At 54.9% G+C, this 15,116-nt stretch overlaps 1 protein-coding gene across 1 annotated transcript in view; it reads left to right on the top strand.

Annotated features, from left to right (window-relative positions):
- The window catches only part of DHRS3 (dehydrogenase/reductase 3), a 24,236-nt gene extending 10,040 nt beyond the window's left edge, over positions 1-14,196 (top strand). Inside the window, exons 2-6 of the mRNA XM_056554803.1 lie at positions 7,212-7,355; positions 8,509-8,628; positions 9,790-10,028; positions 10,529-10,654; positions 13,213-14,196. Coding sequence (XP_056410778.1) covers positions 7,212-7,355; positions 8,509-8,628; positions 9,790-10,028; positions 10,529-10,654; positions 13,213-13,297 — 714 coding nt within the window. The 3' untranslated portion in view covers positions 13,298-14,196. The remainder of the gene's footprint in view (positions 1-7,211; positions 7,356-8,508; positions 8,629-9,789; positions 10,029-10,528; positions 10,655-13,212) is intronic.
- The last annotated feature ends 920 nt before the right edge of the window (positions 14,197-15,116 follow it).

A 15,116-nucleotide genomic window follows, 5' to 3' on the forward strand; every position in this document is an offset into this window, starting at 1 on the left:
CTACTGACAATAATACTAATAGCACTGATAATTCTAATACTAATACCAATACTACTCATAATACTAATACTACTGATAACTAGTATTATCAGTATTATTAGTAGTAGTAGTAGTATTGGTATTATCAGTAGTATATTAGTATTATCAGTAGTATCGGTATTATTAGTAGTAGTATTGGTATGATCAGTAGTATATTAGTATTATCAGTAGTATCGGTATTATTAGTAGTGGTATTGGTATTATCAGTAGTATTATCAGTAGTATCGGTATTATTAGTAGTGGTATTGGTATTATCAGTAGTATCGGTATTATTAGTAGTGGTATTGGTATTATCAGTAGTATATTAGTATTATCAGTAGTATATTAGTATTATCAGTAGTATTGGTATTATCAGTAGTATATTAGTATTATCAGTAGTATTGGTGTTATTAGTAGTGGTATTGGTATGATCAGTAGTATATTAGTATTATCAGTAGTATTGGTGTTATTAGTAGTGGTATTGGTATTATCAGTAGTATTATCAGTAGTATCGGTATTATTAGTAGTGGTATTGGTATTATCAGTAGTATCGGTATTATTAGTAGTGGTATTGGTATTATCAGTAGTATATTAGTATTATCAGTAGTATATTAGTATTATCAGTAGTATTGGTATTATCAGTAGTATATTAGTATTATCAGTAGTATTGGTGTTATTAGTAGTAGTATTGGTATGATCAGTAGTATATTAGTATTATCAGTAGTATTGGTGTTATTAGTAGTGGTATTGGTATTATCAGTAGTATTGGTGTTATTGCGGGGGGGGGGTGGGGGAGGGTCTCGTGCGTGGCTTGCGGGGGGGGGTGGCTTTTCACCAGTTTTTTGTGACTCCTTTAAAACATCTGTGTGAACAGGACCTCCATTGATCATGTGACGCACCTGCGCAGTCGTCGTACGGCGGAGAGTTGGCACCTTCTCCCTCACAGTTCGCCGGCCTTATGGTTGTCACCGCTACTGATGCCGCCCGTGTCTGGGTCTCGGGGGTTAATAGTTGCACGTTCGGACCCTTCATCCAATTAAACATGGATGGAGTCGTCTTGTGGTTACAATATAAGGTGATGGCCTGGACTACTAGACGCCCCCCCCCCCCCATGTGGTGCCGCCCACTGGGAGCTACTACAGAACTACAACTCCCATCATGCCCTGAGATGCTGTTCTGCCTCAGGTTGGGGCCCCTGTGGGATTAGACGTTTAGCTTCGGTTTTGCACGGTCGGCAGCCGGTTGGTTTCCGGTCATGTGCGGTATTACAACGTGGCTCCTTGAGTGGACCGGAGCTGCAATCACTCGGACAGATCCTGGGGGACCAATGGGCATTTACCCCTATGGACCTCCAGACAAGTCCGGGCCATCAGCCATGTTGTCCTGGAGTGACCTGATCTCTGGAGGGGCCGCACATGGCCTCCTCTCCCACCCCTCCTCCGGGGACCCTCGGGCTGCACTCTCGGTGACCCTGTGTTAATACGATTTGTCTCCTACTTGACCTCTCTGCAACCCCCCCCCCCCCCCCCCCCCCCCCCCCTCCGGCCCAAATAATCCTACAAAGAGAAGCCCCCTGAGGCCTAATCTGCAGTTGTGCATATTCAGGGACCTCAATGGCCGCCGCCCCCACAGCCCCGGGTAACAATGGGCGACAGACAAGTGATTTGTTTTTAGTGAAAACTAATTGTAAAGTGTTTGCAGATTATCAGCGGAGACCCCCGATCCTCCCCGGAGTGCGGAGGGGCCCCGACCTAATACTAAAAACTTACAGGAAATCCTGTACTGGATCCTCCAGCCGGGGGTTGTGGGCGTGCCCGGGGGTTGTGGGCGTGCCCGGGGGTTGTGGGCGTGTCGAGGGTTGTGGTTTGAAACATCTGGAGGTCCACAGTTTGAAGACCACAGACTTTAGTAAGGGAACAAAAAAAGGACACAAAGCAAAAATGAGTTTATGGGATGATTGTCCCCATTACACAGCGCCCCCCATTGTCTTGTGGTGATCACGGCGCCCCCTTATCCTCTGATATTATCCCCGATCCCGTCCTTGGGGGGGGGGGGGGGGGGGGAGGGGGGGACATGTCCTCTGATGTTATCCCCCGATCCCGTCCTTGGGGGGGGGAGGGGTGGGACATGTCCTCTGATATTATCCCCCGATCCCGTCCTTGGGGGGGGGGGAGGGGGGGACATGTCCTCTGATATTATCCCCCGATCCCGTCCTTGGGGGGGGGGGGGGGGAGGGGGGGGACATGTCCTCTGATGTTATCCCCCGATCCCGTCCTTGGGGGGGGGAGGGGTGGGACATGTCTTCTGATATTATCCCCCGATCCCGTCCTTGGGGGGGGGGGGAGGGGGGGACATGTCCTCTGATATTATCCCCCGATCCCGTCCTTGGGGGGGGGGGGGGAGGGGGGGACATGTCCTCTGATATTATCCCCCGATCCCGTCCTTGGGGGGGGGAGGGGGGGGACATGTCCTCTGATATTATCCCCCGATCCCGTCCTTGGGGGGGGGAGGGGGGGACATGTCCTCTGATATTATCCCCCGATCCCGTCCTTGGGGGGGGGGGGGGGGGAGGGGGGGGACATGTCCTCTGATATTTTCCCCCGATCCCGTCCTTGGGGGGGGGGAGGGGGGGACATGTCCTCTGATATTTTCCCCCGATCCCGTCCTTGGGGGGGGGGGGGGGGGGGGAGGGGGGGACATGTCCTCTGATATTATCCCCCGATCCCGTCCTTGGGGGGGGGGGGGGGGGGAGGGGGGGGACATGTCCTCTGATATTATCCCCCGATCCCGTCCTGGGGGGGGGGGGGGGGAACGTGTCGACATGTCCTCTGATATTATCCCCCGATCCCGTCCTGGGGGGGGGGGGGGGGGGGACGTGTCGACATGTCCTCTGATATTATCCCCCGATCCCGTCCTGGGGGGGGGGGGGGGGGACGTGTCGACATGTCCTCTGATATTATCCCCCGATCTCGTCCTGGGGGGGGGGGGGGGACGTGTCCTCTGATATTATCCCCCGATCCCGTCCTGGGGGGGGGACGTGTCCTCTGATATTATCCCCCGATCCCGTCCTGGGGGGGGGAGGGGGGGGGGGACGTGTCCTCTGATATTATCCCCCGATCCCGTCCTGGGGGGGGGACGTGTCCTCTGATATTATCCCCCGATCCCGTCCTGGGGGGGGACGTGTCCTCTGATATTATCCCCCGATCCCGTCCTGGGGGGGGGGACGTGTCCTCTGATATTATCCCCCGATCCCGTCCTGGGGGGGGGGACGTGTCCTCTGATATTATCCCCCGATCCCGTCCTGGGGGGGGGACGTGTCCTCTGATATTATCCCCCGATCCCGTCCTGGGGGGGGGGACGTGTCCTCTGATATTATCCCCCGATCCCGTCCTGGGGGGGGAGGGGGGGGGACGTGTCCACATGTCCTCTGATATTATCCCCCGATCCCGTCCTGGGGGGGGGACGTGTCCTCTGATATTATCCCCCGATCCCGTCCACATGTCCTCTGATATTATCCCCCGATCCCGTCCTGGGGGGGGGAGGGGGGGGGACGTGTCCTCTGATATTATCCCCCGATCCCGTCCTGGAGGTGACTGTAAATGTCTATAATCCTGCAGACTGTGACCTTCTGCCCAATTCTTAGGACACATCTGGTGGTGATGGAGACGCGGTGACCTCATGTATCGGTGATTGTTCACACACGCGCCATTATTTTTAGTCCAATTCTTCTCTATGAGACCCGGGTCATGTGACTCTGTTGGTCTTGGGGCTGATTCACAGAAATGTGATTAGTAAATCAGTTCTATTAATCTGAACGGGGTCACTGGGGGGAGGGGTCATTATGGTGGGGGCAGATGATGGGGGGGAGGGGTCATGGTGGGGGCAGATGATGGGGGGGGGGAGGGGTCACTATGGTGGTGGCAGATGATGAGGGGGAGGGGTCACTATGGTGGGGGCAGATGATGAGGGGGAGGGGTCACTATGGTGGGGGCAGATGATGAGGGGGAGGGGTCACTATGGTGGGGGCAGATGATGAGGGGGAGGGGTCACTATGGTGGGGGCAGATGATGAGGGGGAGGGGTCACTATGGTGGGGGCAGATGATGAGGGGGAGGGGTCACTATGGTGGGGGCAGATGATGAGGGGGAGGGGTCACTATGGTGGTGGCAGATGATGAGGGGGAGGGGTCACTATGGTGGTGGCAGATGATGAGGGGGAGGGGTCACTATGGTGGGGGCAGATGATGAGGGGGAGGGGTCACTATGGTGGGGGCAGATGATGGGGGGGGGGGTCACTATGGTGGGGGCAGATGATGGGGGGGGGGGGGGAGGGGTCATTATGGTGGTGGCAGATGATAGGGGTGAGGGGTCACTATAGGGGGAGGGGTCACTACGGTGGCATGTGACAATCCTAGAAACTTCTGCTGCATGTGAAACTACCTTTATAAATGAGTGTACATGCAGTCGTACGGGCGGCTAACTCCTCCCACCCAGGCACATGCATGCTCAGGTGAGTGTACATGTCTTCTAAAAGAGGGGAGAATGGGGGCCATCAAAATCCACCATGTCTGATCCTTCAGGGTCGAGAGGCCCCCGTATACCTCCGATCCCTGTGTGATCTGTATGGGGGGATGTCCGGGTGCCCGTTAAAAGGAGATTCACTATGAGAAACGGCGCCACCTCTGTTCATGGGTTATGTCCAGTAATGCAGCACTCCTTCATTGGGGACCAGTCACCATCTGATGGGTGCATCAGCCCTTGTGTGGGAGGGGCCTTCGGGTGCATCAGCCCTTGTGTGGGAGGGGCCTTCGGGTGCATCAGCCCTTGTGTGGGAGGGGCCTTCGGGTGCATCAGCCCTTGTGTGGGAGGGGCCTTCGGGTGCATCAGCCTTTGTGTGGGAGGGGCCTTCGGGTGCATCAGCCTTTGTGTGGGAGGGGCCTTCGGGTGCATTCGCCCTTGTGTGGGAGGGGCCTTCGGGTGCATTCGCCCTTGTGTGGGAGGGGCCTTCGGGTGCATTCGCCCTTGTGTGGGAGGGTCTCTTGTCCATGGCCTGAACCCGGTATTGTCACCAACCCCGGTCAGTACGGCTGCTGTTTCAGATGAAGGGCGGACGGTGTTTTGTGATCCCACTTTTGCGGTCTGGGTTCCCCTTTAGCTCCCAATAAATCAGGACAGTAAACAGAGATGTGATCTCCTGGTGTCTCCGCCATGACTGATGTGCTGGAGCCGGTGCGATTCTTCACCAGGAGATGCCGGAGGCCATGAATTCCTCGCGCTCTGTAGAGACTTGTCTGCTCGGCTGAACTGAACCTGCGCGTCGTATCTGCGCAGCCGCCCAGGAGCCGTGTGAAGAAGATTACCAGGCATCGGGAGGAGTCGAAAGATCCTGGTCCATCCGGCCTGACCATGACCACCCCCCCCCCCCTCCGGTCTCCATCCATCGTGAGACTACAACTCCCATCATGTTGTAGTCTCTGTCGTGTGAGTGTGCTGCGAGTTGTAGTCTCTGTCGTGTGAGTGTGCTGCGAGTTGTAGTCTCTGTCGTGTGAGTGTGCTGCGAGTTGTAGTCTCTGTCGTGTGAGTGTGCTGCGAGTTGTAGTCTGATTGTCGTGTGAGTGTGCTGGGAGTTGTAGTCTCTGTCGCGTGAGTGTGCTGGGAGTTGTAGTCTCTGTCGTGTGAGTGTGCTGGGAGTTGTAGTCTGATTGTCGTGTGAGTGTGCTGCGAGTTGTAGTCTCTGATTGTCGTGTGAGTGTGCTGCGAGTTGTAGTCTCTGATTGTCGTGTGAGTGTGCTGCGAGTTGTAGTCTCTGTCGCGTGAGTGTGCTGGGAGTTGTAGTCTCTGTCGTGTGAGTGTGCTGCGAGTTGTAGTCTCTGTCGTGTGAGTGTGCTGCGAGTTGTAGTCTCTGTCGTGTGAGTGTGCTGCGAGTTGTAGTCTCTGTCGTGTGAGTGTGCTGGGAGTTGTAGTCTCTGTCGTGTGAGTGTGCTGCGAGTTGTAGTCTGATTGTCGTGTGAGTGTGCTGCGAGTTGTAGTCTGATTGTCGTGTGAGTGTGCTGGGAGTTGTAGTCTCTGTCGCGTGAGTGTGCTGGGAGTTGTAGTCTGATTGTCGTGTGAGTGTGCTGCGAGTTGTAGTCTCTGATTGTCGTGTGAGTGTGCTGCGAGTTGTAGTCTCTGATTGTCGTGTGAGTGTGCTGCGAGTTGTAGTCTCTGTCGCGTGAGTGTGCTGGGAGTTGTAGTCTCTGTCGTGTGAGTGTGCTGCGAGTTGTAGTCTCTGTCGTGTGAGTGTGCTGGGAGTTGTAGTCTCTGATTGTCGTGTGAGTGTGCTGCGAGTTGTAGTCTCTGTCGCGTGAGTGTGCTGCGAGTTGTAGTCTGATTGTCGTGTGAGTGTGCTGGGAGTTGTAGTGTCTGATTGTCACGTGAGTGTGCTGGGAGTTGTAGTCTCTGTCGCGTGAGTGTGCTGGGAGTTGTAGTCTCTGATTGTCGTGTGAGTGTGCTGGGAGTTGTAGTCTCTGATTGTTGTGTGAGTGTGCTGGGAGTTGTAGTCTCTGATTGTCACGTGAGTGTGCTGGGAGTTGTAGTCTCTGTCACGTGAGTGTGCTGGGAGTTGTAGTCTCTGATTGTCGTGTGAGTGTGCTGGGAGTTGTAGTCTCTGTCGCGTGAGTGTGCTGGGAGTTGTAGTCTCTGTCGCGTGAGTGTGCTGCGAGTTGTAGTCTCTGTCGCGTGAGTGTGCTGCGAGTTGTAGTCTGATTGTCGTGTGAGTGTGCTGCGAGTTGTAGTCTGATTGTCACGTGAGTGTGCTGGGAGTTGTAGTCTCTGATTGTCACGTGAGTGTGCTGGGAGTTGTAGTCTCTGATTGTCACGTGAGTGTGCTGGGAGTTGTAGTCTCTGTCGCGTGAGTGTGCTGGGACTTGTAGTCTCTGATTGTCGTGTGAGTGTGCTGCGAGTTGTAGTCTCTGATTGTCGTGTGAGTGTGCTGGGACTTGTAGTCTCTGTCACGTGAGTGTGCTGGGACTTGTAGTTGTTTGTACTTACGTCTCTGATCGCACATCTTTATCTGTGTGAAAGATCTTCAGGTCGATGGTGATGTAAAGGGGAACTCCAGGTCAGGGAAGTCATAGAAGTGAATGTAATACCACACACAAGCTGAGGACAGGGGGGGCGCTGGGAGGACAGATAAACAGATAATTTATTTTTTCAGATAATTTTATGGGGAAGAACAGAAAAGTGTCTGAAGGAAACGGCTGCGGAGATCCGGCAAATGGGGTCGGAGTGCCACTACTTCATATGTGACGTCGGCAACAGAGAAGAGGTGTACCAGCAAGCCAAAGCTGTCCGAGAAAAGGTGATACGGGGGTGGAGCTACCACAGGGGTGGGCCCGGGGGTGGAGCTACTACAGGAGAGTGGGCACAGATGAAACCTGGTGGTGGAGCTACTACAGGGGAGACCCGGGGTGGAGGTACTACAGGAGAGCGGGCACAGGGGAGACCCGGGGGTGGAGCTACCACAGGAGAGCGGGCACAGGGGAGACCCGGGGGTGGAGCTACTACAGGAGAGTGGGCACAGATGAAACCTGGTGGTGGAGCTACTACAGGGGAGACCCGGGGTGGAGGTACTACAGGAGAGCGGGCACAGGGGAGACCCGGGGGTGGAGCTACCACAGGAGAGCGGGCACAGGGGAGACCCGGGGGTGGAGCTACTACAGGAGAGCGGGCACAGATGAAACCTGGTGGTGGAGCTACTACAGGGGAGACCCGGGGTGGAGGTACTACAGGAGAGCGGGCACAGGGGAGACCCGGGGGTGGAGCTACCACAGGAGAGCGGGCACAGGGGAGACCCGGGGGTGGAGCTACTACAGGAGAGTGGGCACAGATGAAACCTGGTGGTGGAGCTACTACAGGGGAGACCCGGGGTGGAGGTACTACAGGAGAGCGGGCACAGGGGAGACCCGGGGGTGGAGCTACCACAGGAGAGCGGGCACAGGGGAGACCCGGGGGTGGAGCTACTACAGGAGAGCGGGCACAGGGGAGACCCGGGGGTGGAGCTACTACAGGAGAGCGGGCACAGGGGAGACCCGGGGGTGGAGCTACTACAGGAGAGCGGGCACAGGGGAGACCCGGGGGTGGAGCTACTACAGGAGAGCGGGCACAGGGGAGACCCGGGGGTGGAGCTACTACAGGAGAGCGGGCACAGGGGAGACCCGGGGGTGGAGCTACTACAGGAGAGCGGGCACAGGGGAGACCCGGGGGTGGAGCTACTACAGGAGAGCGGGCACAGGGGAGACCCGGGGGTGGAGCTACTACAGGAGAGCGGGCACAGGGGAGACCCGGGGGTGGAGCTACTACAGGAGAGCGGGCATAGGGGAGACCCGGGGGTGGGGGGGGTCTAGATTCCCCTCAATATACAGCAGATCCCAGACCACTGGATAGGGGGAAGATGTCCCATCAGGTCCTTATGATCCTTTCTTCCTCGGTAACTCGTCCGTCTCTATCTCCAGGTGGGCGATGTCACCATCTTAGTAAATAACGCTGCAGTGGTTCATGGGAGGAGCCTGATGGACAGTGATGACGACGCCCTCCTGAAGTCCCAGCACATCAACACTTTAGGACAGTTCTGGGTGAGTGAGATCTTGTATTATAGTCCAATACATATGAGGACCCTCAGTAGGACCACATGAGGACCCAGAGGGGGGCCCTCAGTAGGACCACATGAGGACCCAGAGGGGGGCCCTCAGTAGGACCACATGAGGACCCAGAGGGGGGCCCTCAGTAGGACCACATGAGGACCCAGAGGGGGGCCCTCAGTAGGACCACATGAGGGCCCAGAGGGGGGCCCTCAGTAGGACCACATGAGGACCCAGAGGGGGGCCCTCAGTAGGACCACATGAGGACCCAGAGGGGGGCCCTCAGTAGGACCACATGAGGGCCCAGAGGGGGGCCCTCAGTAGGACCACATGAGGACCCAGAGGGGGGCCCTCAGTAGGACCACATGAGGACCCAGAGGGGGGCCCTCAGTAGGACCACATGAGGACACATGTTCCATAATCCCTTACAGGAGAATGAGCAGCTCTGAACCCTCCAAAACCGTTCACAAACTCTTCTACTGTTCTCCTGGATGCAGATTGGGTTTTGTGGTGATGAATCCAATGCTGTATGTGTGTCCTGTAATAATATAATCTTATAGCTGTCTGTCTGTCTGGGCGATGGCGGCCGGCTGTCTGTCTGGCTCGGGGTGGTGGCGGCCGGTTGTCTGGCTGTCTGTCTGTCTGGATCGGTGGCGTCTCTGTCTGGCTTGGGGTGGCCGGCTGTCTGGCTGTCTTTCTGGCTCAGGCCGGGGGCTGTCTGTCTGGCTCGGAGTGGCGGCAGCTGTCTGTCTGGCTCGGAGTGGCGGCAGCTGTCTGTCTGGCTCGGTGGTGGCTGTCTGTCTGGCTCGGTGGTGGCTGTCTGTCTGGCTCGGTGGTGGCTGTCTGTCTGGCTCGGTGGTGGCTGTCTGTCTGGCTCGGTGGTGGCTGTCTGTCTGGCTCGGTGGTGGCTGTCTGTCTGGCTCGGTGGTGGCTGTCTGTCTGGCTCGGTGGTGGCGGCGGCTGTCTGTCTGGCTCGGGGTGGCGGCGGCTGTCTGTCTGGCTCGGGGTGGCGGCGGCTGTCTGTCTGGCTCGGGGTGGCGGCGGCTGTCTGTCTGGCTCGGGGTGGCGGCGGCTGTCTGTCTGGCTCGGGGTGGCGGCGGCTGTCTGTCTGGCTAGGCACTGGCTCTGTATAATTTATGGTTTCTCTTCTTGTAGACTACCAAGGCGTTCCTGCCTCGTATGCTGGAATTACAGAACGGACACATCGTCTGTATAAACTCTGTCCTGGCCTTATCCGCCATCCCAGGAGCCATTGACTACTGCACCTCCAAAGCTTCCTCCTTTGCCTTCATGGAGAGCCTGACCCTGGGGTTGTTGGACTGTCCGGGGGTCAACGCCACCACCGTGTTACCCTTCCACACCAGCACCGAGATGTTCCAAGGAATGAGAGTCAGGTTTGTGCAGATTCTGTATTGTGTTGCGTTCAGTTCGCCGGAGTCAGTGGTGACTCCCCTGGGCAGCTCAATCCTAATCTTATGGGGTGTAGAGGGATGGAGGGGAACAGGTTAATTTCAGGCCTCACATTCATCACATAGCAGAGCTGTAAACCTACAGATTTATTTTGGCAGCTGTGGTGCACAGAATGTTTAAATTACAAATCCAGCTCTGCTACGTGCAGACCTCAATGTCTATCGGCTCCTGTCTGACACTCTGGGTCCCACCTAAGAAAAGTTGGGTTGTGTCCAGAATAATCACGGTGAGTCAGTGCTCTGCGCCCGGCGTCTCTATTCATTGCTGGGTTTGAGGCGGACGCCCAGTAGATGGGATGGAAAGTCTTAGCGCACGTTAGAGCTGCGCCCAGTCAGTGCCCGTGTCCTCGGTATCATGGGGAACGTTCTTTGTGTTGCACAAACGTCACAGACAGAACCTTGGATGTCTCTTTCTCCATTTCTAGGTTTCCTGGTTTATTTCCTCCTCTGAAGCCGGAAACTGTAGCTAGGAGGACGGTGGAGGCCGTTCAGAAGAATCGCGCGCTCTTACTGCTGCCCTGGACTATGCATCTTCTTGTCATCTTAAAAAGGTAAGAAGATCCTGGAGCTCGAATAGAACTTGTGAAGACGTCTCCAAGGTTTAGAGCTCGACCACAGGGGTAAAAACTAAAACGCCGCAAAATCTACTTGTCCCTCATGACCATCCACTTACAAAATAATAATGTACTGATGGGGTCCTATCTATTTGGGGCCTGTCTACCTACTGGGGAGCCCTACCTGATGATTAGGTAGACAGGCCCCCAGATAGATATGGCCCCCAGCAGGTAGGGCTCCCATTTAAACAATTATACCCCCTATGTAGATAGGTTAGCAGATCCTCCCTTATGTAGTAATTAACTCCCTGCTACTTACATCTCCCTGTTCCCTGCAGGGACTTCCTGGCGGGGGGGGGGGGGGGGGGGGTGCGCACAGTGAGTGACATCATCGAGCGCTCGGTGCAGAAAACCAGGATGTGCAATGATGTCACTCATCACGCCCACCTCCACCAGGCTCTCTATAGGCTGCAGCTTACAGCTGCGGTCTATAGCAGTTTAGTGATGGGACAAGACTGTTTGCCCCGTCATATGTGAATTATTCTGGCATTTAGCACTGCTTGCCCCAAGCCTAAAGAAATCCCCTACCCGGAACTGCATGTCCCGGGCGTCGGCCGATACCATTCCCACATCCCTGGACTAGACTGAGGAGGCAATGTCCATAAACTCCTTATCATGAAGAGGTTAAAGAAGTTCCTATGGAGCCCCAGAGCTTGGACGAGCGCTCTAGTCCATCGTGGCCGCCTCCAACACTTCAGGGACTAATGACCTCCTGATGTTGGTCACCACTCATGGTGTCTCCTGTGCATTCAAGGTTCTTCTGCCCTTCTTGTGGGTGGAGGTCAGGTCCCTCAGCTTCTATTATGGAGACCACCCATCAGAATGTTGATCACATGGTTGGAGACCAGAGATATGATTTCTCCACGGATCGTGTCTGTGCTGCCTCCTCACCAGTTTGTCATGTGACTTCATGGCTAGTGCTGCCTGCACGCTACTGATTCCAGATCTACTGACAACCTGATTCGTATGAGATCAGAGGAAATTCAGCAGAACCCACAGGTATCCGGGTGATGTGTATGGGGGGCCCCCGCTCTCATTGACACCTGATAAATATTTTTCAGCAGGAGATTTAACAGCTGCTTATCCTCTTCTCCCCATAGAAAATACCTAAATGTATGTATCCGGGTGAAATGTTTGGGCCTCTTAAGTCATTTAGACAATCTAATGTAGCAGAGCTGAATTTGCTATAATTTAATCTTTGAACCTATGATCTGTGTTCTGGTCCTTTTCCTGTCGGCAGTGACCACAGTGCCTTCCTCTTCTCTAGACTTTGTAGTGGCTCCTTCCTCTTCTCTAGACTTTGTAGTGGCTCCTTCCTCCTTCTCTAGACTTTGTAGTGGCTCCTTCCTTTTCTCTAGACTTTGTAGTGGCTCCTTCCTCTTCTCTAGACTTTGTAGTGGCTCCTTCCTCTTCTCTAGACTTTGTAGTGGCTCCTTCCTCTTCTCTAGACTTTGTAGTGGCTCCTTCCTCTTCTCTAGACTTTGTAGTGGCTCCTTCCTCCTTCTCTAGACTTTGTAGTGGCTCCTTCCTCTTCTCTAGACTTTGTAGTGGCTCCTTCCTCTTCTCTAGACTTTGTAGTGGCTCCTTCCTCTTCTCTAGACTTTGTAGTGGCTCCTTCCTCTTCTCTAGACTTTGTAGTGGCTCCTTCCTCTTCTCTAGACTTTGTAGTGGCTCCTTCCTCTTCTCTAGACTTTGTAGTGGCTCCTTCCTCTTCTCTAGACTTTGTAGTGGCTCCTTCCTCTTCTCTAGACTTTGTAGTGGCTCCTTCCTCTTCTCTAGACTTTGTAGTGGCTCCTTCCTCTTCTCTAGACTTTGTAGTGGCTCCTTCCTCTTCTCTAGACTTTGTAGTGGCTCCTTCCTCCTTCTCTAGACTTTGTAGTGGCTCCTTCCTCCTTCTCTAGACTTTGTAGTGGCTCCTTCCTCCTTCTCTAGACTTTGTAGTGGCTCCTTCCTCCTTCTCTAGACTTTGTAGTGGCTCCTTCCTCCTTCTCTAGACTTTGTAGTGGCTCCTTCCTCCTTCTCTAGACTTTGTAGTGGCTCCTTCCTCCTTCTCTAGACTTTGTAGTGGCTCCTTCCTCTTCTCTAGACTTTGTAGTGGCTCCTTCCTCTTCTCTAGACTTTGTAGTGGCTCCTTCCTCTTCTCTAGACTTTGTAGTGGCTCCTTCCTCCTTCTCTAGACTTTGTAGTGGCTCCTTCCTCTTCTCTAGACTTTGTAGTGGCTCCTTCCTCCTTCTCTAGACTTTGTAGTGGCTCCTTCCTCTTCTCTAGACTTTGTAGTGGCTCCTTCCTCTTTCTCTAGACTTTGTAGTGGCTCCTTCCTCTTCTCTAGACTTTGTAGTGGCTCCTTCCTCTTCTCTAGACTTTGTAGTGGCTCCTTCCTCCTTCTCTAGACTTTGTAGTGGCTCCTTCCTCTTCTCTAGACTTTGTAGTGGCTCCTTCCTCTTCTCTAGACTCCTCAGGTCGTTCAGTTTACATTCGTTCTCTTATTTTCGCAGTGTTCTCCCCCAATCGGCACTTGAAGAAATCCACAGGTTTTCAGGCTCTTACACTTGCATGAACACATTCAAAGGGAGGACATAAATCCAGCCGAGGAACCGAGGAAAAAGTTAATGAGCCAGAAGCGGAGACCCCTCCCCCAAGAGCGCGGATGGCGGTAAAGCATCGTGCCTCCGATCTACAAGGCTTCTGAAGGAACGTCGGTCCTCCGGATCAGACATTGCAGCGCAGCCTCTGCAGGCCCTGATCTCGTTGAACTGTATATGGAGGGTGAAGGCCGACAGTTTTATTTATTTTTTAAATAGTTTTGATGGTTTTAAATTTTTTAAAGATAATTTTATTCTTTAAATCGGCCGATAATGTAAATATTTACACTTCAGTTTTATTGTTCTGCATTTTAATTGGATTATTCTGCTGGTCTGGTTCCTCACAACATCTGCCTCGTGATGGTTTTTACCGGTGGGCCAGTGACTAGGCCGATGTGCGGTATGGTGCTGTGGGCCGGTGACTAGGCCGGTGTGCGGTATGGTGCTGTGGGCCGGTGAGCGGTATGGTGCTGTGGGCCGGTGACTAGGCCGGTGAGCGGTATGGTGCTGTGGGCCGGTGACTAGGCCGGTGAGCGGTATGGTGCTGTGGGCCGGTGAGCGGTATGGTGCTGTGGGCCGGTGACTAGGCCGGTGAGCGGTATGTTGCTATGGGCCGGTGACTAAGCCAATGTGCGGTATGTTGCTGTGGGCTGGTGTGCGGTATGTTGCTGTGGGCCGGTGACTAGGCCAATGTGCGGTATGTTACTGTGGGCTGGTGACTAGGCTGGTGTGCGGTATGTTGCTGTTCGCCGGTGACTAGGCTGGTGTGCGGTATGTTGCTGTGGGCCGGTGACTAGGCCAATGTGCGCTATGTTGCTGTGGGCCGGTGACTAGGCTGGTGTGCGGTATGTTGCTGTGGGCCGGTGACTGGGCCAATGTGCGGTATGTTGCTGTTCGCCGGTGACTAGGCTGGTGTGCGGTATGTTGCTGTGGGCCGGTGACTAGGCCAATGTGCGGTATGTTGCTGTGGGCCGGTGACTAGGCTGGTGTGCGGTATGTTGCTGTGGGCCGGTGACTGGGCCAATGTGCGGTATGTTTCTGTGGGCTGGTGACTAGGCTGGTGTGCGGTATGTTGCTGTGGGCTGGTGACTAGGCTGGTGTGCGGTATGTTGCTGTGGGCCGGTGACTAAGCCAATGTGCGATATGTTGCTGTGGGCTGGTGTGCGGTATGTTTCTGTGGGCTGGTGACTAGGCTGGTGTGCGGTATGTTGCTGTGGGCTGGTGACTAGGCTGGTGTGCGGTATGTTGCTGTGGGCCGGTGACTGGGCCAATGTGCGGTATGTTGCTGTTCGCCGGTGACTAGGCTGGTGTGCGGTATGTTGCTGTGGGCCGGTGACTAGGCCAATGTGCGGTATGTTGCTGTGGGCCGGTGACTAGGCTGGTGTGCGGTATGTTGCTGTGGGCCGGTGACTGGGCCAATGTGCGGTATGTTTCTGTGGGCTGGTGACTAGGCTGGTGTGCGGTATGTTGCTGTGGGCTGGTGACTAGGCTGGTGTGCGGTATGTTGCTGTGGGCCGGTGACTGGGCCAATGTGCGGTATGTTGCTGTGGGCCGGTGACTAGGCTGGTGTGCGGTATGTTGCTGTGGGCTGGTGACTAGGCTGGTGTGCGGTATGTTGCTGTGGGCCGGTGACTAGGCTGGTGTGCGGTATGTTGCTGTGGGCCGGTGACTGGGCCAATGTGCGGTATGTTGCTGTTCGCCGGTGACTAGGCTGGTGTGCGGTATGTTGCTGTGGGCCGGTGACTAGGCCAATGTGCGGTATGTTGCTGTGGGCCGGTGACTAGGCTGGTGTGCGGTATGTTGCTGTGGGCCGGTGA

The sequence above is a fragment of the Hyla sarda genome, unplaced genomic scaffold (genome assembly GCF_029499605.1).
Source record: "Hyla sarda isolate aHylSar1 unplaced genomic scaffold, aHylSar1.hap1 scaffold_901, whole genome shotgun sequence".
Classification (NCBI taxonomy): domain Eukaryota; kingdom Metazoa; phylum Chordata; class Amphibia; order Anura; family Hylidae; genus Hyla; species Hyla sarda.